Source organism: Bos taurus, chromosome 4 (genome assembly GCF_002263795.3).
Source record: "Bos taurus isolate L1 Dominette 01449 registration number 42190680 breed Hereford chromosome 4, ARS-UCD2.0, whole genome shotgun sequence".
NCBI lineage: Eukaryota > Metazoa > Chordata > Mammalia > Artiodactyla > Bovidae > Bos > Bos taurus.
Genome location: NC_037331.1, coordinates 37,198,383 through 37,220,529, shown reverse-complemented (window position 1 = coordinate 37,220,529; position 22,147 = coordinate 37,198,383). Strand labels below are relative to the sequence as shown.

The 22,147-nt window shown below is 35.8% G+C and overlaps 1 protein-coding gene across 1 annotated transcript in view; it reads right to left on the bottom strand.

Moving 5' to 3' along the window:
* Positions 1 to 22,147, bottom strand: part of SEMA3E (semaphorin 3E) — a 273,615-nt gene that overhangs the window by 19,843 nt on the left and 231,625 nt on the right. Inside the window, exons 12-16 of the mRNA XM_003585955.6 lie at positions 19,262 to 19,353; positions 15,104 to 15,145; positions 13,267 to 13,433; positions 8,434 to 8,501; positions 6,758 to 6,897 (exon numbers count right to left, since the gene is read on the bottom strand). Of these exons, the coding sequence (XP_003586003.2) occupies positions 6,758 to 6,897; positions 8,434 to 8,501; positions 13,267 to 13,433; positions 15,104 to 15,145; positions 19,262 to 19,353 (509 nt within the window). The remainder of the gene's footprint in view (positions 1 to 6,757; positions 6,898 to 8,433; positions 8,502 to 13,266; positions 13,434 to 15,103; positions 15,146 to 19,261; positions 19,354 to 22,147) is intronic.

Sequence of the window (22,147 nt, the reverse complement as noted above, 5' to 3'; positions counted from 1 at the left end):
CTTACTGCTGTTTCCCCTCCAGCCAAGCTGCCCTCTGCTCTTAGGTTCTCTGGATACATCAGCGGCCCTCCCAATAAAGCAGGGCCTTTGCACGTGCTTTCCCAGTGTCAAGAAAGCTGTTATCCAACCCTGTCATATGGCCTACAACCTCACCTCTTTCAAGTCATTTCCAAGTGTCACCTTGTTGGTGAACTTCTTACCATGGCCTTCTCAACCTTCCCTTCAAGTACCCTCTCTTGTATTTTTCTCCTTACCATCATCTGACAGATTAAATAGTGTTCTTATTTAGTTATATAATTATTATTACTATCTTTCTCTGTGCTCCAGAGTATAAATTCCATGAAAGAAGGACATAATAGGTGCTCATTAAATAAATTTCAAATAAATGAATAGAACATTATTTTAGTTAAAAACAAGGAAATGAGTTAGACAGTTCTGAGTTTTATATCTACACAGGCTCAAATGATACAGCACACTTATTTTTATAGAGTCTTTCTTCTACCCACTGGCATACAGTAAAATCCTGAAAAGGCAGTTTGACACTGGAAATGCACTGATGTATGCATTGTATCTCAGACAGTAAAGAATCTGCTTGCAATGCAGGAGACACGCGTTCGATCCATGGGTTAGGAAGATTCCCTGGAGAAGGGAATGATGACTTACTCCAGTTTTCTTTCTTGGAGAATTCCATGGACAGAGGAGCCTGGCAGGCTACAGTCCACAAAGTCACAATAAAAGAGGTGCATTTATAGGGTGTCCCTGGTATTTCACATAATAAAGAATCTGCCTGCAATGCCAGAGACGAAGGTCAATCCCTGGGTCAGGAAGACCCCCTGGAGAAGGGAATGGCAAGCCATTCCAGTATTCGTGCCTGGAGAATTCCACGGACAGACCACAGGGTCACAAAGAGTCAGACACTACTAAGGGAGTAACACTTTCACTTTCATGAACTGTATAATAATGATTTCTGGCATCAGTGGGAATTGTTTAAATTATTGGCAGGTTCTCAGACTTCTAAACATGGGAATAATACCTCTGCCACGAAAGCTACAGTGACATACTCCACTGTACATTGTTGGAAAAAAATATGAATTTTTTCCCATTTGCTCCATGTTTATCCCAGAGCATGTGAAACTGCATTTAGAATTCTGATTTCAGAAGGTTGTGTAATTTAGTAGAAAAAACTAACAGACCTGGATATGAATCTACTTCACTAGCTGAGAGTAACTAGGAAAGTGATTAAACATTCTGTATCTCAATGGCAGCTGTGAGATATGGGAATAATAAGGCAAGGTGCCAACCCCAGTTCCTAGGTGTAGTAGATAAACATGAAAAAAAGCCTCATCTCTCAAATCCCTTCTATGAAGTTTTCTCCCCCAAAATGTAATTATAATGGACACACACACCATAATTAACCAGGTCATCAAGCCAAGGGAAAATGCTCCCTTATGAAGGACTTACAAATTAGGCTTTCCATAAACATTTCTGGAATTATAAAATGTGTAGTTTACATTTCATATATGTTATTTAAGGAAGCAGGAAACTATAAAGTACATATTTGAAAGAAATGAAGTAATCCAATTTGTAAACTAGATAACTAAACTGCTAGATTTTTTCTAGGCATCTGGTTATTATGGAGCATTTCTACAGATTCATTTGATAAAAAATGTTATCCACCCGAATATGTGGTTTCTGGACCACTTAAGAGGGTTGAGAGTGGACTTATAAGCGGATTCCAGACTCAAAAATTTCATTTCAATAGAAGGACATGACAATCAAAAATTTTACAAAGGCTATGGTCTGACTGTGGCTTGCATTATCAAGGATGAGCCTTATTGGCCACTGTCAAGGATACTCTAAAAAGTATTCCCACATGAGATAAGAACTGGACCTGGTGACCTTAAACATCCTTTACAATGGTCAAGATTTAATGATAAACTTACCTTATTTGTTTCATAGAAACTACAATAAATGAAAAAATGTTCAAACTCTAAACTCTAAAACAACTATAAACGGACTCTAAAAAACTGAAAGAATACACACACAGAGTCAGTTTGCTCTGGGTACACAACACGCACTTAGCTTTTGATGAAGTTAGCAACTGTGTGTTTTGTTTCAGATTAGGAATAAATCAATATATATCACTGTATCTATAGGAACCAAGCACTATCCGATTATAATACAACTTATAATGCATCGTGAAAGGAAAAGTGTTAGTTACGTAATCATATCTGACTCTTTGCAACCCCGTGAACTGGAGCCCACCAGGCTCCTCTGTCCATGGGATTCTACAGGCAAGAATAGTGGAGTAGGTAGCCATTCCCTTCTCCAGGGGATATTCCTGACCCAGGGATTAAACTTAAGTTCTCCCACATTGCAGGCAGATTCTTTACTGTCTGAGCCACCAGGGAAGCCCATAATGCATAGAGTAAACTCAAAATTTCAAATATCAGTAAATATATCAGGGAAATTTGAATTTAGTTGAAAATAGGGACCAAAATTTTGGGGAAAGAAGTACATTATATTAACAGTCTGAGAAAGAAACTTAAAATTGAACACTGCTGGATACAGCATGTCAAAATGACTTGGTAAAGATTTCCAAATGAGGTGGATTACAGTGAGTTCAAAATCAGAAACAGAACATACTGAGTGAAGAAGACTACTGATGAAAGAATTACTTCACTGTCTTCTGAAGTCATTCAACTGGAGGAACAATAGACTATTCCCAGGCCCTCTCCTGCCAAGTGAGTTATGACAAAACTCAAAAGCCAGTTTTATCACAGATGTATGGAATGGAAAACACCTTAGCACTACATTAATAATTTATTCCATTGCAATATGCTGTATCACTTTTGGACACGTGTTTATTCTTACAATGTCATGAAAAATTTAGGAGAATTCTCCTCCCCTGATTGCCTTTCTATGTTATTTCTAAGTAGCCTATATTAAGTTGAAGCTCCTGGGATTTACACATTTAGTCATCTCCCAGAATGTACTGTCTGATTCTAAACAAAAAACATGTTTTTAAGTTTCACAACAGGCTAGGGGGGAAAGAGGCAAAAAATGTCTTTGTGATCTACACATAGAATCAGCCGTTTACACTTCCAATGACAAATGTTTGGTTTTCATTATCAAATGAGGTGGAGACTTCCCGGATTCACTATCTGATGAATACTTATCAGCTGTCCTCTGTGTCCTAAGGCAGGTCTCTAAAATTTCTTAACCCAATTTAACTTGTAACCTCTTTACTAAGGACCATTTCTTCAATATTCACCAAGATCTATCTCCCTTTAATATAACCAGTTTTTATTCTATTTTCTGCTTTTAAATACCATCTTTTTTTTGTTGTTAAAATTGAGTTCAAAGCTCACATCAACATCAACAATATTTATCTGTCTTCTCCAGGATTTATCTGCTTCACACCCTAGCTAGATCTTTTCCTACATACAGCCAGCAACCTAGACCTACATTCATCTGTCCAGTGACTGCCTCAAGACTGTTTCTGTATATGTGTTTTAAATAGTACCTATTCTTCCATTACAGACAGCTGAGAAAAGAAGAAAAATGAAAGGCAAAGGAGAAAAAGAAAGATATATCCATCTGAATGCAGAGTTCCAAAGAATAGCAGAGAGATAAGAAAGCCTTCCTAAGTTATCAATGCAAAGAAATACATGAAAACAATAGAATGGGAAAGACTAGAAATCTATTCAAGAAAATTAGAGATTCCAAGGGAACATTTCATGCAAAGATGTGCACAATAAAGGACAGAAATAGTATGGACCTAACAGAAGATATTAAGAAAAGGTGGCAAGAATACACAGAAGAACTACACAAAAAAGATCTTAATGACCCAGATAACCACGAGGGTGAGATCAGTCACCTAGAGCCAGATATCCCGGAGTGTGAAGTCAAGTGGGTCTTAGGAAGCATCACCATGAAAGAAGCTCGTGTAGGTGATGGAATTCTGAAACAGCTGAGCTATTTCTGAAATAGCTAAGCTATTTCAAACCCTAAAAGATGATGCTGTGAAAGTGCTTCACTCAATATGCCAGCAAATTTGGAAAACTCAGCAGTGACCAAAGGATTGGAAAAGGTCAGTTTTCATTCCAATCCCAAAGAAAGGCAATACCAAAAAATGTTCAAACTACTCACAATTGCAATCATCTCACATTCTAGCAAAGTAATGCTTAAAATTCTCCAAGCCAGGCTTCAACAATACTTGAACCTAGAACTTATAGATGTTCAAAGTGGATTTAGAAAAGGCAGAGCTGACATCCACTTTATCATCGAAAAAGCAAAAGAATTCCAGAAATACGTCTATTTCTGTTTCATTGACTATGCTAAAGATTTTGACTGTGTGGATCACAACAAACTCTGGAAAATTCTTCAAGAGATGGGAATACCAAACCACCTGACCTGCCTCCTGAGAAACCTGTATGCAGGTCAAGAAGCAAAAGTTAGAACCAGACATGAACAACGGACTGGTTCAAAATTGGGAAAGGAGTACGTCAAGGTTGTATAGTGTCACCCTGCTTATTTAACTATATGCACAGTACATCATGCAAAATGGTGGGCTGGATGAAGCACAAGCTAGAATCAAGATTGCTGGGAGAAATATCAATAACGTCAGATATGCAGATGACATCAACGGTAATGCAGAAAACAAAGAGGAACTAAAGAGCCTCTTGATGAAGGTGAAAGAAGAGAGTGAAAAAGCTGGTTTAAACTCAACATTCAGAAACTAAGATCATGGCATCCAGTCCGATCACTTCATGACAAATAGAATTGGAAACAATGGAAACAGTGACAGATTTTATTTTCTTGGGCTCCAAAATCACTGCAGATGGTGACTGCAGCCATGAAATTAAAAGATGCGTGCTCCTTGGAAGAAAAGCTTTGACAAACCTAAACAGAATATTAATAAGCAGAAACATTATTTTGCCAACAAAGGTCCAACTAGTCAAAGCTCTGGTTTTTCCATTAGTCACGTATGGATGTGAGAGTTGGACCATAAAGAAGGCTGAGTGCCGAAGAATTGATGCTTTTGAACTGTGGTGTTGGAGAAGACTCTTGAGAGTCCCTTGGACTGCAAGGAGATCAAACAGTCAATCCTAATGGAAATCAGTCCTGAATATTCATTGAAAGGACTGATGCTGATGCTGAAAGTCCAATACCTTGGCCACCTGATGCCAAGATCCATCTCATTAGAAAAGACCCTGATGCTGGGAAAGATTGAAGGCAGAAAGAGAACGGGACAACAGAGGATGAGATGGTCGGATGGCATTACCGACTCAATGGACATGAGTGTGAGCAAGCTCCAGGATATGTTGAGGGACAGGGAGGACTGCTGTGCTGCAATCCATGGGGTCACAAAGAGTTGGACATGTCTGAGTGACTGCACAACAACATTTCTTCCATCTATAAAAGCAGTCTGATTTGTTCATTTGTCAATATCTAGATACCTGTAATAAATATAATTTCCACTACCAAACCTGCTTAGAAGGACAAAAGAACTTATATCCTTTTTGTTGTTGTTCCCAGTAGGCAACATTGGAACTTCACAGCAGCTGTCTCATGTGTGACTTAATAACTATATCAACTGCTTTAATGTTGCTGCTGTTGTTTTCATTCTCTTATCCATATATCTAAGATATATGTAATAACAGTATTTAACTTTGCTATTTCTAAAATACTGCCTTGGGCAATACAATTTGAGACATCATTTTGACAGAACAACACTAAAATCATGAGACAATGAGCACTTCCTTAGTAAAAAATCTAAGTCTAGGTTCCAAATTATATATATATATACATATATATATATATATACAACATTTGTTTTTATATGTATATAAATACATATGTATATAAAAAGCTATGTGTATATGTATTTTAGAATCTTTATACACATACATGTGGGCTTCCCAGGTGGTGCCAGTGGTAAAGAACCCACCTGCCAATGCAGGTAGACATAAGGGAAACGGGTTCGATCCCTGGGTCGGGAAGATACCCTGGAGGAGGAAATGGCAACCCACTCCAGTATTCTTGCTTGGAGAATCCCCATGGACAGAGTAGCCTGGCAGGCTACAGTCCATAGGGTCGCAAAGAGTCAAACATGATTGAAGCAACTTAGCACACAGGCACACACACACACACACACACATATATATATACCTATATGGATACACGGAGAAGGCAATGGCACCCCACTCCAGTACTCTTGCCTGGAAAATCCCACGGACAGAGGAGCCTAGTAGGCTGCAGTCCACGGGGTCGCTAGGAGTCAGACACGACTGAGCGACTTCATTTTCACTTTTCACTTTTATGCACTGGAGAAGGAAATGACAACCCACTCCAGTGTTCTTGCCTGGAGAATCCCAGGGACGGGGGAGACTGGTGGGCTGCCATCTATGGGGTCGCACAGAGTCGGACACGACTAAAGCAACTTAGTTGCAGCGGCACACTGATACACATATATATTTATATGAATCTGCTGCTGCTAAGTGGCTTCAGTCATGACCGACTCTGTGCGACCCCATAGACAGCAGCCCACCAGGCTCCCCCGTCCCTGGGATTCTCCAGGCAAGAACACTGGAGTGGGTTGCCATTTCCTTCTCCAATGCATCTAAATCGCACATAATAAAAAGCAGGTACAGTACAAAGGCTTTAATTTTCAGTACTCACATAAATCATAATCTATTTACTAATCATGCACTATACGCAAGTCACTCTTGAGTGAAGTGCAGCTATGAATTACCTCCTCTTTTCTTGCATCACGTCCTTTCTGTACAAACCAGATAACTTTTGCTTGTAAAGATCGTGGGGTACATTCCAGCAAAGTACTGTTATTCTCTATGCCATAGGCCAATCTCTCTTCAGTTTTATCCAAAGCATCCCCTGTAACATAAATGTTAACGTCAGCTTTGAGAATTTTATTTTACTGGTAAATAATTTTTTTTTCTAATTTTATTTTATTTTTAAACTTTACATAATATTTTTAAATGAGTCCTTATTCAGATCCCTATAGCAAAGTGAATAGGTTTTATTGTTTACTGCTAATATATATACAAGGTCATATACATGAGTTATTTAGAAACAGTGGCATACTAAAATTTAGACAATAAAAAGGCACAGCAGACTATGAGGTGAGAAAGAAGTAACCAGGAATTTGATTACAAAAGATGGGTCAGAACAGTTAGAAGGTATGTCAGTGTTAAATTAATAGGAAATCAGTGACAACATCCATTGATAAAGTAGGCAAGAGAAGGTGAGCACCAAAAATCAAACACGGCATAGGACTCAAACTCAAGGCTACACACAGAAGCAGAAAGCAGAAATCTAGGAGATATGGCTCTATATAAACACAAGTGTGAGTGATATCTTGACAATGGATTGCACTTATCCAGATACTATGGGAAGAAAAACACATGAAACTGAACCAAAGACTTTGTGAACCAGAGCTACTTGATTATAATGTGCACTTTGGCCCAGAAAGGCTCTCTTTGAACCTGAAACCCAAAATGCATACAGACAAGTATACCTAACTGCAGTGGAGAATCAAAGCCAGTGGATTTATTTTTAGTTGTTTTAACCAAGATCACATTCAATACTAGATACCAGGCTTTTTTCCTATGTCTGAGTCCTTCACGCTTTCAAAACAGATCCCTGAGTTTCTCTAAAATTAGAATCCCACCTTTCTCTAACCAATATTCTCAGAGGCTTACATTTTGCACCAAATCCTCAGCCAGTCTGGGGACTAGCAAACTGATCCTGGACCACAATCTCTGGACCTGTGTATAAGCAGCTCTGGTCTCTCAATCATCAGGAGCACAGTCTGCTCACCAACTACCATCACAGTGTGAAGAGACAGGTCAGTGGTTTTCTGTCTTGTTTGACTTCCTTACATTTGCCTAAAGCTGACATTTTCTCTTTCTTTACATATTGAGCCACCCACTACCTTTCGTCAGAAATGCATGTCTGGACCACGAACCCCAGTTCTGGGCTTACTCTATTCTAGTGAAAGAGTCAAAGTACTTCACTTTCTTCTATCCAAAGCTCACTAGGTAACCTGATTCAAGTTAGATCACTCTTGATAAAATTAAGTTATAAAAACACAGTGAACATATTCCCAGGGTTGAGCTGGTGAGATAAATCCTGCAAATTACTATGGCATTTGCCACTTAAAGTACACAACATTTCTGTTGTAAGTGTCCTCTTTTTGAGGTCTAACAATAATGCTTGCGGCTATATAAAAATGTTTCCAAACTAAGAAAATTTATAATCCATAAAATTTTAACTACACAGAATATTCTCAGGAACATTATTCTAGTATATATCAATCACAAATAAAACAAGGACCCTTTGAAAGAGGTTTGCATTCTATCTTCAATGCCCACTCTAAATACCCACGGCAACTGATTTTCTATGGATTACCGACAAACTGCTGTCCAAAGCACTGCTGAGCTGCATTCCCATGCCGAACATCTTGTCTGCGGAATCGCCTGAAAGAAAGTAAATGCATTTAGGAGATGTTCGGATTTCAATTTTCCAGACTTTAAAATATTGCCAACCTCATTAAAGTTTCAAGTAGTATTCTGCTACTGAAAAAATTGATCAGTCATACAAAACAAGGATAAAATCCAAGTTTCATAGTTTTCCATGTTTCCACTGAATGTTATTCAATGGATAAGATCTATATAAAACTGTTTTTTAAATGGTCATATGAGTTTGAATTATGGATCCTGAAACAATAATCTAAAAAAGTTCTCTTTACATTTCATTAGGAATTTAGTTCAACAGGGAAGTCTTCTGGTTTTAAATGAGTATCTTGGGTGGTAAAGGCTATGTGCAGATAAAGACAGTGAGACTTGAGGCAGATTACCTATTTGAGTAAAAAATGGATAAAATTCCCATATATATTTAAGTGCATTATGTAAAGCTATATGGATCCAAATATTTTGTTCTACAGCAATCATGATCAATGTGATTGTTAATAAAATAAACTGAGAATATACTCAATTTACCCTTTTATTCAGTTATAATGTATAAAAAGTATATGCCTCTATTAAATGGGATGGTGCATTACATATTTAACAGAATGTCTTACATAATAGTGGGCCTCAGGAAATACTGTATTTTTCCTTAATTTGCCTCTAACAGGTAAATATACTTCCAGTATATTTTCATATTTCTGGTTGATTAGACATATGATTGACAAATAATAATAGTCTTTATCCATGGAGAAAGAATTCCAGAATATATGTTGTTCTTGTTGCTATTTAGTTGCTAAGTCATGTCCAGCTCTTTGCAACCCCGTGGACTGTAGCCATACAGGCTCCTCTGTCTGGGATTTCCCAGGCAAGAATACTGAAGTATTCATTTCCTTCTTCAAGGGATCTTCCCAACCCAGGGAAGATGTCTCCTCACATTGTCAGGCAGATTCTTTACCAATGAACCACCAAGAACATCCTCTAGAATATATACCATGTTTCCAATTTGTAGGCATCTTTCTCAGGAATTAAATAATGGAATTTATCCTTATTAGTACTGGAATGCTAAAATTAAGATCTTCAGCATATTAACAAGTTTGAGATGGAAACAGAAATATTACGTATAGCTATAAAATACCACTTGCTTCTCTAATCATGGCATTTCTTCAACACTGAGGGGAAACCAGAAGGCAGAACAGAACTTTTATTCCAGAGCGAGATGGTAAAACTTCCCAAGTGACAAAGAGATGGTTTTACCATATGCAATGGTCAAATTTGGAAAAGGGAACCAGGTTCAAATCCCAATGTTACTACTCAAATTCTGCACGATCTTATACGCATCCCTGGTCTTTCCTGGTTCAGTGTGCCCTCTTTTGTAAAGGAAGCTGGGCTGACTGACACTTAATTTCCAGTCTCATTTTTTTTTTTTTTTTTTCATTCTAAGTTTTCCTCATGGCCACCAGTGATACTGGAATGTTATCAAGAAATGGAGTGCTTTCTCATAAATGAGTTCAGATCTTAGTTAAGAACTCAATACTTAATCTTTTGAGTGTTTCCTTATATTAAATGCTAAGACAGATGAATATTTCCAGTCAATTTTTAGGGTAATGGTCTGAGTGCAAAAGCAATTTTTAAAGTCTATTTAAAAGAATCAGACTGTTGATCAGAAAACCTTACTCAAAGACCTGAGATTTTATGAAGTTAAGATTAAAACTGCCATATGAATCATTCCATAGAGCTAAACCAAAAATAGAAATTGACAAAAGGGGAGCAAAAATTAAAGGTTTTATGCTTCTATATTGTTTTATGCTAGTGTGTACTTCTATTATGCAACTGATAGAAGCTCTGGATGACATTTAAATGGCTGTTGTTAATTCCTCACTTCACTGAGTGTTGCTTTGATATTGGGAATCTCAGGTCTGCTGAGCAATAGTGCATAATGAAACAGGAATAAATTAATGAAATGAGAAATAGTTTACATGTTGCAGCAAGGATATTGTATCATACTTATTATGCAAGTAATGTGAGGAAAAAAGGAATTAAAACCAGCTAATTCTAGGTAAGTACTGTGGGTAAGTGTGCAAAAATTTTGTTTAAAATCATTGGAAATATGCATTTAAAAATATAGATATCACATTCTCCAACAAGACTTCAGTTCATTTTATACTATCCTAGTATAGCTGTCCTTTATTTCAGCATTTAAAAAAGAAGGTATTAGGATCAGGAATATTAGAAAGGCTAAGCTCTCAAAGTCACGTATTTTTCTAATATCTCTTACCTCTTGGAAACTTTTCAAGAGAATGCTGGAAACAAGACAAAATACAAGAGCAAGGGGGAAGAAAAAGACCTAGCTCTATAAATTATAGTGTACTTTGGAAGACTATTTTAAACAAGTGGTTTGGAGTGTGAATTGATGCTTTTCCTCTGTTGACTCATTTTCACTTTGTGAACAGAAGAGTACTTATTTTAATGACCAGTTTTCAATTTCTACTGCTAGTCAAGTCTGAAGCAAAAATGATCTGCTATAAAAGCAAACTTTATGTGCTGGAACTTATCCAAAACGTTCTCCTCCAGGGGTGGGTGATGGTTTCAAAGAATCTGACACTGCTAAAAGATCTGCATTTCATGTCACTGAACTGAACTAATTCATTCATGAGCATGGCTCCTGATTCCACCATCTCACTACTTCCTGTCTATGATTTTGCCCATTCATTTAACTTCCCTAAAGAACTCTTTTGTCCACCCTATAAAACACCATAAAAAAAACTATGAATATACACTTTTACAAGAGGCACCATATACCAGGAAATACTTAGCTATGGAAACTTCTTAGTTAAATTCATCATAAATGCTGCATGCCTAATAAAAAGCTTGTAATTCATTAAGTATTTGATGCAAGGCTTATAAATAGTTTGTTGCTGCTAAAAGCATTAGGATAATTAATGTTATTATTTTTGGTATAATTACCTTTCTGCCCTTAGATTCTACTACATCAAATCTAACCTATGGAAATACATGGTTTTCTCAGAGCATTTTTCTGTGTCTCTGTAGAAACAATTAATTCTCTTTAACTGGAACCTCCTTATATCCTTGCCTTCAAGATTGAACTCAAATGTTGAATTATTCTGAGAATCAAATAATGTGTTATGTGTATTGCACTTAGTCTGGTGCCTTATACATAGTAAGTGCTCAGTGGTGAGCTATCACCCTCATTTACAATTCTATTCTTCACTTCCAGTTCTATTTTCCTATGGACAGGGTACTGGGATTGTTTCCTCCTACCCCTCAAACATAGTACAAAAATAGACTGAATGAGTGAAAAAAGCATAAATTAATATTTTCAATTAGTAACACAGCTGTATTCTTCAAGAACTGATTTTCAATATCAATAAACATGGATAGAAAATCAGCTGACTCACTCAATTCTTCAGTACAGTTGATACATTATTTAGCTCATAAATGTCCTCTCAAAGCATCTTTTACTATCTCCTTAATATATCCTTTATTTACTCATTGGAATGTTAATTTAGGTAAGGTCAAATTAATAAAAGTTTGAATTAGTGACTAATTTTTTAAAATGAGATTCTACTATTTATGTGAATTTATAAAAATAATAATTATATTAAATTGGATTAAATTAGATTTTGAAAAAAGGTGTAAAGGTAGCCCAAAGTAAAAGAGCAATAGTAAATGAAATTAATAAAAGTTGCTTTCAGCAGAGAAACTGTATATGGTTTCATATCTTTGCTTTATATTATCTTTAGCCACTTTATCAAGAGAAGATAATTCCTTATTCTATAATAAAAATATTTTCCTTTATTTTTTCCCCAAAGAATGCATAATTTCTTATCACTTGAGTTAAGAAGGATTCTTATTCTTCAAAATGCTTTCTGTACCATAAGATCTGTTCAAAGAATTCTAGGATTTACCTTCTCTAACTAGTGGCAATGACCCCACTGAAATGTACATATTAGAGTTTGGAGGTCTTTAGTACCTTTCATTTGTGTTGAATTAAATCGCACATTTCATTAATTACACAGGTCATATATTTGCCTAGGAGTTAAAATATTCACTTTCAAAATGAAATAAATGAAAACCAGCTGGTCAGGAGAACATAGGGCAAAGGCAGGATGTATTTTAGAATTTATTTATTTTCCTTTTTAAGTCTTTGAAATCCTCATATGTGGGTTTACTTGCTATTTCCACATTTTAAGTTTATCTAAACTGGTTTCATGTCTTGCAGCAAAAGTTTCAGGAGGGAAAACAGTTGATTCAAACATGGAAGAAAAATAAAACCCCAGAAAGCAAGCTCAGCCTGTATCTACACAATAGTCAATGGAAGTTATTTTTCAGAAAAAGTGAAGTTTTCAAAGTTTATATTAAGAACAAATTAAGACTATGATGATTAGGAGTTTGGGATTAACATATACACACCACTATATATAAAATAATCAACAAAGACCTACTCTATAACACAGGGAATTCTTCTCAATACTCTGTAATAACCTCTACGGCAAAAGAATCTGAAAAAGAAGGGATATATCTATGAATACCTGAATCAAGTTGCTGTACACCTAAAACAAACACAACATTGTTAAATCACTATACTCCAAAATAAAAACAAAAAACCAAGTTACTTTAGAATAAATGGAAAATCACTTGAAAAAAAAGAAAAGCAGGTTATTTTCATGGAATGGGTACAGAAAGAAAGTGACAAAAAAGAATAGTATTAGTTTTTTCTAAATAAGGGAAAGGTTCCATGGAAGAACTGTCTCACCGTTTTGCATGTGTGCCTGTTGGGTAATACCGAGAGCAGGAGATGCCATCCCAGGCGCAGTAAGGGTCTCGAGCCAGGCAGCAGTCTGCACAAGCACTTCCATACATGTCACACTGGTGGAATCGGACTTGGGCCACAGCAGAAGCAGATCCAATATAGAGCTGTTGCTACAGACATCAAGGAAGAGAGAGGCCACTAGCAGAAATGGACAGAATTCGCACTGAGTTCTTACATTTTCACGTTCCTATGTAATCATCTCTGTGAATATTCATGTAAATAACTACAGTTACTCAGGACTGATGATGGAACACTAACACTTTGGTTTTCTCCAAGACCTGAAATACTTTTACAGACTCGTATGCCTGAAGGACAAAAGTGCTATAGTGAGGCTGACAAATGTCTTAAGTTGACTATACTTTCATTCATTATCAAAGTAGAAAGACTCTTGTCATCTAACATTGTAGATCTTTTTAAAAAGTCTACAGGACTGTCCAAAAGGAGAGTGAAAAGGTATTTTTTTTGAATTTTTAATGGATACAATTGACATATAACATTATATTAGTCTTAGATGTACAACATAATTATTTGGTACTTGTATATATTGTGAAATGGTCACAATCATTCTAGTTAATCTCCCTTATCTCATACTACACATCTGTAAATATTTTTTTGTGATGAAAACTTTTAAGATCTACTCTCAGAAGCTTTCAAATACGTAAAACAGTATTGTTAACTATAATCATCATGCTGTACATTACATCACCAGGACTTACCTATTTTATAACTAAAAGTTTATACATTTTAATAACCTACACTCATTTCATGTAGCCCTTGCCTCTGGCAACCACAGATCTGTTCTCTGTATCTATGAGCCTGTTTTGTTGTTGTTTTTAAACAGTTCACATATAAATGATATATTATATGGTATTTGTCTTTCTTGGACATATTTCACTTGGCATAATGCCTGCAAAATCCTTTCATGTTACTGAAAATGGCAGAATTTCCTTCTTTTTTATGGCTGACTAACACTCCATTGTGTATGTGTGTGTGTGTACATGTGTATGTGTACAATTTATTTATCCAGTCATTCATAGATGGATGCTTAGTTCATCTCCATGTCTTGGCTATTATAAATAAACCTTAAATGAACATGGGGGTGTATGTATCTTTCTGAATTAGTGTTTTTGTTTCCTTAGGATAGATACCCAGAAGTAAAACTGCTAGATCATATGGCAGTTCTATTTTTAATTTTTTGAGTAACCTCCATACTGCTTTTCATGGTGGCTACACTAATTTACATTCCCACCAACAGTGCACATTGACATATAACATTTAGAAAAGTGACACAGATATATACATGGAATGATGTGGAATAAACTGTAAGATATGTTAGTAAATAAAAAGTATAAGTAACAGAACAATAACCTCATATGTCCTTATCTGCCTTAACATAAAAGGTTACTTATAAATAAATGAGGCAATATATGTAATAGCTACTCTTAAAGTTACACCAGAAACTTGCTCCAGTAAAGTGGAAAGGAGGTTTATTTTTCATTGTACACTCTCTTGTAGTATCATTACTATGATTTTTTGCAAAAATATTAGCAAAAAAAACATGGAATAATGTTCTATTATGGTTGTACAGGTAAATCTATTCTTGTCTATTTTTCTAGAAACAGAATATGAAGAAATCTATTATCTACCTGTAAATCATTATGTATTTCTGTCAGAATAAAGCTGTAACTTGTTAACATATAAGAACACCTACCTAAGCTTTCTATCTTTTGACCTTATCTGATACATAGAATGCACACACAGAGACACCTATAGAACTTACTCTCTTTGATGAAATCTCCATAGAAATAATAGGAACTGGATCCTGAAAAATTAAAAAAAAACTTTCATATTTAGGAATAAAAATATAGAAACATACCTTAGTATGGTTATAAATTAACTGAAATAATATTAGGTATGTGAGTGGTTCTCTGTCACGCAGTATATAGCTTTCATTTTAGTAAATCAAAAGGAAAATACAATTAAATAAAATACAATTTCTTTCAAAAAATATTTTCTAATAGTGTAGGACAAAATATAAATGAGAAAAGTAGTGAATAATCTAATTATCTTTCAGTTTGTCTCTGCATTATAATTTTTGTATTTGCATTTGAGTATTACTCATGTTTTGGAAATCAATTATCTTTAAATAATAAAGTCAGAGTGCTATTTCTTATAAAGAAAGTTGAACCATTAAAAGGAGAACAGTTATATCTTTGAATAGGTCTTATTACCAATAAACCATGTGATCTTTAATTGTTTTAACTCAGGCCTAAATAAAATACTATGATCTTTCTTAGCTTTTTGAATGTTGAGTTTTAAGTCAAGTTTTTTACTCTTCTCTTTCACCCTTATCAAGAGGCTTTTTAGTTCCTCTTCTCTTTCTGCCATTAAGACGCTTGCTCCTTAGATGATAAAGCTATGACAAACCTAGACAGCATATTAAAAAGCAGAAAGGTTACTTTGCCAACAAAGGTCCATATAGTCAAAGCTATAACCATAGCTTTTTCTCACAGATGTGAGAGTTCTACCATAAAGAAAGCTAAGTGCCAAAGAATTGATGCTTTCAAATTGCGGTGCTAGAGGACTCTTGACAGTCCCTTGGACTGCAAGGAGATCAAACCAACCAATCCTAAAAGAAATCAACACTGAATATTCATTGGAAGGACTGATGCTGAAGCTGAAGGCCCAGTACTTTGGCCACCTGATGCAAACAGCTGACTCACTGGAAAAGATTCTGATAATGGGAAAGATAGAGGGCAAGAGGAGAAGGGGCAACAGAGGATGAGATGGTTGGATGGCATCACTGACTCAATGGACATGAGTTTGAGCAAACTCTGGGAGATAGTAAAGGACAGGGAAGCCGACCGTGCTGCAGTCCATGGGGTGGCAAAGAGTTGGACATGACTTAGTGACTGTACAACAACAAAACAAAATATTTTTCTGTCAATCTTCATTAATCCAGAATGCTCTGAAAAATGTGCATTATCATCAACACTGTCTTGGAACTGCACCAGAGGAAGGACAATCTACAGAGTAGTTTTGAGCACTTCTGTACAATACTTGGGGTGGTGATTAAGACAAGAATATTTCTAAGGACATCACAAACTCAGCCATTTCTGTGACTGGAGAAGTCATAGGCATGTGGGATACAATCCTGGATAATTAATGGATAATTACCCTTCAAATAGTTATTTTTTGAAAGAGAAAAATTTGATCACCTATGTTAAAATTTTAAATATTTTAAACTACAGAACGCTTTATTCACATGTTGTTTTTTAGTCACTAAGTCGTGCCGACTCTTTGAGACCCCATAGACTGTAGTCTGTCAGGCTCCTCTGTCCATGGGATTTCTCAGGCAAGAATACTGGAGTGGGTTGTCATTTCCTTCTCCAGGGAATCTTCTCAACCCAGGGATGGAAGTCACAGCTCCTGCACTGGCAGGCAGATTCTCTACTGCTGAGTCACAAGGAAAGCATATGCATGCATTTATTCATTCAAAAAACAATGTTGCTTAAGGATTTATGTGAACAAGACATTGTTACAATGAATGCCCTTAATATGAGATCTGTGAGTCCTGACATGAAATGAAATTTTATAGAGGCTCAATATGCAAAATAAACAAAAATATTGCTGCTCTGGGGATTCTCCAGTGGCTTAGCAGTAAAAGAATCCACCTGCAAGGCAGGAGATGCCAAGACATGGGGTTGATTCCTGGGTCAGGAAGATAACCTGTAGAAAGAAATGGCAATCCACTCCAGTATTCTTGCCCGGAAACTCCCATGGACAGAGAAGCCTGGAGGGCTACAGTCCATGGGGTCACACAAGAGTCAGACACAGCTGAGCGACTAAACAACAGCTGCTCTGGTTGAGATAAGAATGTCGTTAACTTTGTGTGAAGCTATGAGGAATCTAATCTAAACAGCTAAGGTGAAATACACTGTTTTCATCAAAAATATTTTTGTGCACATTCATTACATATACACAATCTTCATTATTACATATTGTGATCTTGCACATTTGCTTACTTGCTAAAACTTATTTGCAACCCCAATATCAATGCTTTTGGTATTTTGCTGCCTTTCACATGCTCAGAACGGCAAAAAAAAAAAAAAAAAAAAAATCTGAGCTGCCCAAAATGTACATTCCCAGCTGAGGTTGATCAAGGTATACCCTGCCTTCTTGTTTCAACTCTCATACGGTAAACAAGTATCTTCATGTTCCATTTAGTACCATATTTTTATTTGTGTCCTTTTTGTTAATGATTTGCTGTTTAAAAGGCCCCCAAGCATAGTGTGGTGTTGGAGAAGACTCTTGAGAGTCCCTTGGACTGCAAGGAGATCCAACCAGTCCATTCTAAAGGAGATCAGCCCTGGGTGTTCTTTGGAAGGAATGATGCTAAAGCTGAAACTCCAGTACTTTGGCCACCTCATGCGAAGAGTTGACTCATTGGAAAAGACTCTGATGCTGGGAGGGATTGTGGGCAGGAGGAGAAGGGGATGACAGAGGATGAGATGGCTGGATGGCATCACCAACTCGATGGACGTGAGTTTGAGTGAACTCCGGGAGATGATGATGGACAGGGAGGCCTGGTGTGCTGCAATTCATGGGGTCGCAAAGAGTCGGACACGACTGAGCGACTGAACTAAACTAAACTAAACTAAGCTTAGTGTTGAAGTGTTGTGTTCCTAAGTTCCAAAAGGCTGAAATGTGCCTTATGAAATAAATATGTGTTTTAAATAAGCCTTGTTCAGGCAGGAGCTATTAGTGGCAACCCACTCCAGTTCTCTTGCCTGGATAATCCCATGGACGGAGGAGCATTGTAGGCTACAGTCCATGGGGTTGCAAAAAGTCGGACACGACTGAACGACTTCACTTCACTTCAATTTTAATTAATCAATAGGATAGTCCTGGTTGGCTCAGTGGTAAAGAATCCACCTGCGGTGCAGGAGATATGGGTTGATCCCTGGGTCAGAAAGATTCTCTGGACAAGGAAATGTCAACCCACTCCAGTATTCTTGCTGGGGAAATTTCATAGACAGAGGAGTCTAGCAAGCTACAGTCCATGGGTTGGCAAAAGAGTTGGACACAACTGAGCGACTAGACAACAACAACATATACTAAATAAGGTGTCTTTAAAAAGAAACACAAATAAAACAAGTTTACATATCAATCAGCTGACAAAAATGCTGCGACTAGAGACTCTCAGGAACCTAATGTTGTATCTCCTCTTTGTTTTTCAGTTGCTCAGTCGTGTCGGATTCTCGTGACCCTATGGACTGCAGTGTGCATCTCCCCAGGAGCAATGATTACTAATTAATTCAGTGTTCAAAGAGCAGTTATGCTATATATGCTAAGACTTACTGTGTGTATATGGGTGTGTATGTGTGTGTGTAAAAAAGAGAGACAATATACACAACTGTTTTGTCATGCTTAATATTTCCGTTATCATTTTGCATTTTTCTTTTAGCAAATTCTCTGTGTAAACTGCATGCGATAAAAAGGCAATCTACTTATCCCACGACAATGCCAACATGTCGTGAAACCTGTGGACAGGTTCATATTGTTTCACCTGAAACAATATGAAACCTGCTGCTATTTTTTTTAATTGCTTTTATTGATAGTATTTTGCTTAAGATGATGACTGTAATAATGATTCTAGAATTCATTTGTGGGATAAAGGTCATTTTATATCCCACTTCATATAATGAAATTCTTTTCATGATGGTAAATACTGGCCTCTTTATCTGAATAGTGAATAGTCTATGATAACGAAATAGATGTACCAGAATTATAAATCATTCTTCACTTCAGAGTACTCTGAATTTACAACATACTGATTAGGGGAAAAAAACAACTGATGTAATGTTTTTCCTATTTATAATTCACTTGCGATTATCTACAATACATAAATGTTGGCTATATGTTTCACTAAAAATACCTTGAATATCTGAAGTTCTTCTAGAATTACTTCTTCCATTGATTCTGTTTCTTGGTTGTAAATCGTGATTACTTTCAGCACAATTCCATTATCTATAAGAAAATAAAAGAAGAGATAATCCAGAAGCTTTGTAACAATCTGGTTTTCAAACAATTAAAAACCATGGAAAGATTATAAATTTAAATAAGATTTGAAATCTAGATGTATAAAATATTTAATCATTGCCAGTTAAAACAATATGGCTATTTATATATTCATATTTTAAATTAGCAAAAAAAATCAATTTTGTGTACCTGGTCAAAGAATAAGACCAAATAATATATAAGTATTTTCCAACAATTTGATTCAAAAACCCAATTAAAGGTTCAGAAATCAAGATGTCTTTTGGAATTAATGAAATAGACAAATAGAAAATTATTCTAGCTTTTTCTGTGATGTATGATGAAAGAATATTTTTTACCTAAAGCTACATCCTGGTAAGAAACTATACCTTTGATCTTATGGAACCTTTCAAGCAACACACAATGGAAATCTTGACATATTGATATATAAACAGAATAAATATATTTATATTTATACATATACATTTTTCCTTCCAATTTTAATGAGATATAAATGACATACAACACTGTATAATTTTAAGGAATACAGCATAATTATTTGACCTATATACGTCATGGGCTTCTCTTGTGGCTCAGCTGGTAAAGAATCCGCCTGCAATGCGGGAGACCTGGGTTCAATCTTTGGGTTGGGAAGATCCCCTGGAGAAGGGAAAGGCTACCTATTCCAGTATTCTGGCCTAGAGAATTCCATATAGTCCATGGGGTAGCAGAGTCAGACATGACTGAGCGCATACATCATGAAATAATACCACAATAAGTTTAGTGAACATCCATCATACAAAATAGCTTTTTTTCCCTTGTGATGAGAACTCTTAGGGTTTACTCTCTTAAAAAGCTTCATTATAACATACAGCACTGTTAACTATATTAGTCATGGTGTATATTATATCCTTAGTACTTATTTATCTCATAATTAAAAAGATGTATCTTTGACAACCTTCATCTAGTTCTCCCACCACTCACCTCCAGTAACCACAAATCTTGTTATATACACTTTCAATAAAAATTTCAAGTATACCCTATAGAGAGAATGGTGTAATGAGTCCTCCTGTACTAATCATTTAGTTTATATAATTATAAATAATTTTATAAATTTATACCTACATTTTAAAATCCTACCTTGTTTTTATTATTCCTGATATTCTGAACTTGTTCTTTCCAATGAACATTTAATAAAACATGAATTTGAATGTAAGAATTTAGTATAGTGCTAGAAATAACTAGGGGGAAAAAGCACTTTGGGAGTTCTGATCCTGGGTTTCTATGGTACTTATGCAATTTCTTTAACAATTATGAAATCATGTGTTTGGCTTAATATAATGTAATTAAAATAAACTAATAAAAATTACCAAAAGGAACAAAACTATCATATCAAGCACACATTATAAATATCCCACAATTATCATATCAAGTAAAAAGGCAAAGAGGAACTCAAATTATCAGTTTGCAACTAGTGATTTTTCAATAAGGACTACTATATATAGTACTAAAGCATGTGTCTGGTAAATTTGGGGAAAAATAACTATTTTGTGGTATTATTCAAAGTTGTACTCATCACACATTCATCAAATATGTTCTTTAGTGCTGAAAAGCTGTGGTTTAATAGAATAATATCTTTAAGCTCAACATAGGTTACACGAGAGCCTAAGTATATACCTTATATATTTCTGGAATTCTCTCAAATAGCTTTGGTCAGTCTAACAAAAAAGTATTTCTGAAAACATTCTTGGATTTATATACGTGACTTCTACTTTCCAAGGTGGTGAAAAATAACATGCTTTTTTCTGTGATTAATTTTTATCAAATATTACTCTTGCTTATGGAATTCTTTTTTTTTTTTTTTTTTAACTTTGTTGGATACCACTATAAGTGAATTCATGGCCAGGTAATTTTAACTTTGTTAAATAAATGTGATGCTTTGTTAATCTTGAACCCACAGTGCAGAACATACTGCCTAGTCATTTCAGTCGTGTCCGACTCTTTGTGACCCCATGGACAGTAGCCTGCCAGGCTCCTCTGTCCATGGGATTCTCCAGGCAAGAATACTGGAGTGGCTTGCCATTTCCTTCTCCAGCAGAACATATTACTAACCTCTTAAATGAATAAAATATATCCTGCAAGAGACATCAGTTTTTGGAAATCAGACAATTACCTCCTTACTTGTACCTTTGCTGTTTCAAAAAGCATGAGTGGGAAAGTTCAAGCACCAATATTAATACTATATATTAATTCCTGATCTGGGCATATGTTATGTCTTTTTAGAATATGTCAATGATTAAAGTTATATATAGTAGAACGCTTACTCTTCTAAATAGGATCTGCTATAGTAATTACTATGATGCATATATATAAAAAGAAATGATAGTTTTAGTGATTCTTTAAATGACTATATAATTTCAAAGTACTTGACAGAATTTGATACATATTACCCTGCATGCTAAATGATTCCAAGTTCTCCTCCATAAGCTAGATCTAATGAATGGCACTAGTTGAAATTACAGATCTATTTTACATTTTGACTTTTAGCATATTTATTACACTTTATTTTAATAATGCAGGATATTATAGCTTTAGTCTAAAATTTTATCTCCATTATGTATAACACTGGTGTTCCCTCGTGGCTCTTCTGGTAAAGAATCTGCCTGCAATGCAGGAGACCTGGGTTCGATCCTTGGGTTGGGAGAAGCCCGTGGAGAAGGGAAAGGCTACCCACTCCAGTATTCTGGCCTGGAGAATCCCATGGACTGTATGGTCCACGGGTCAC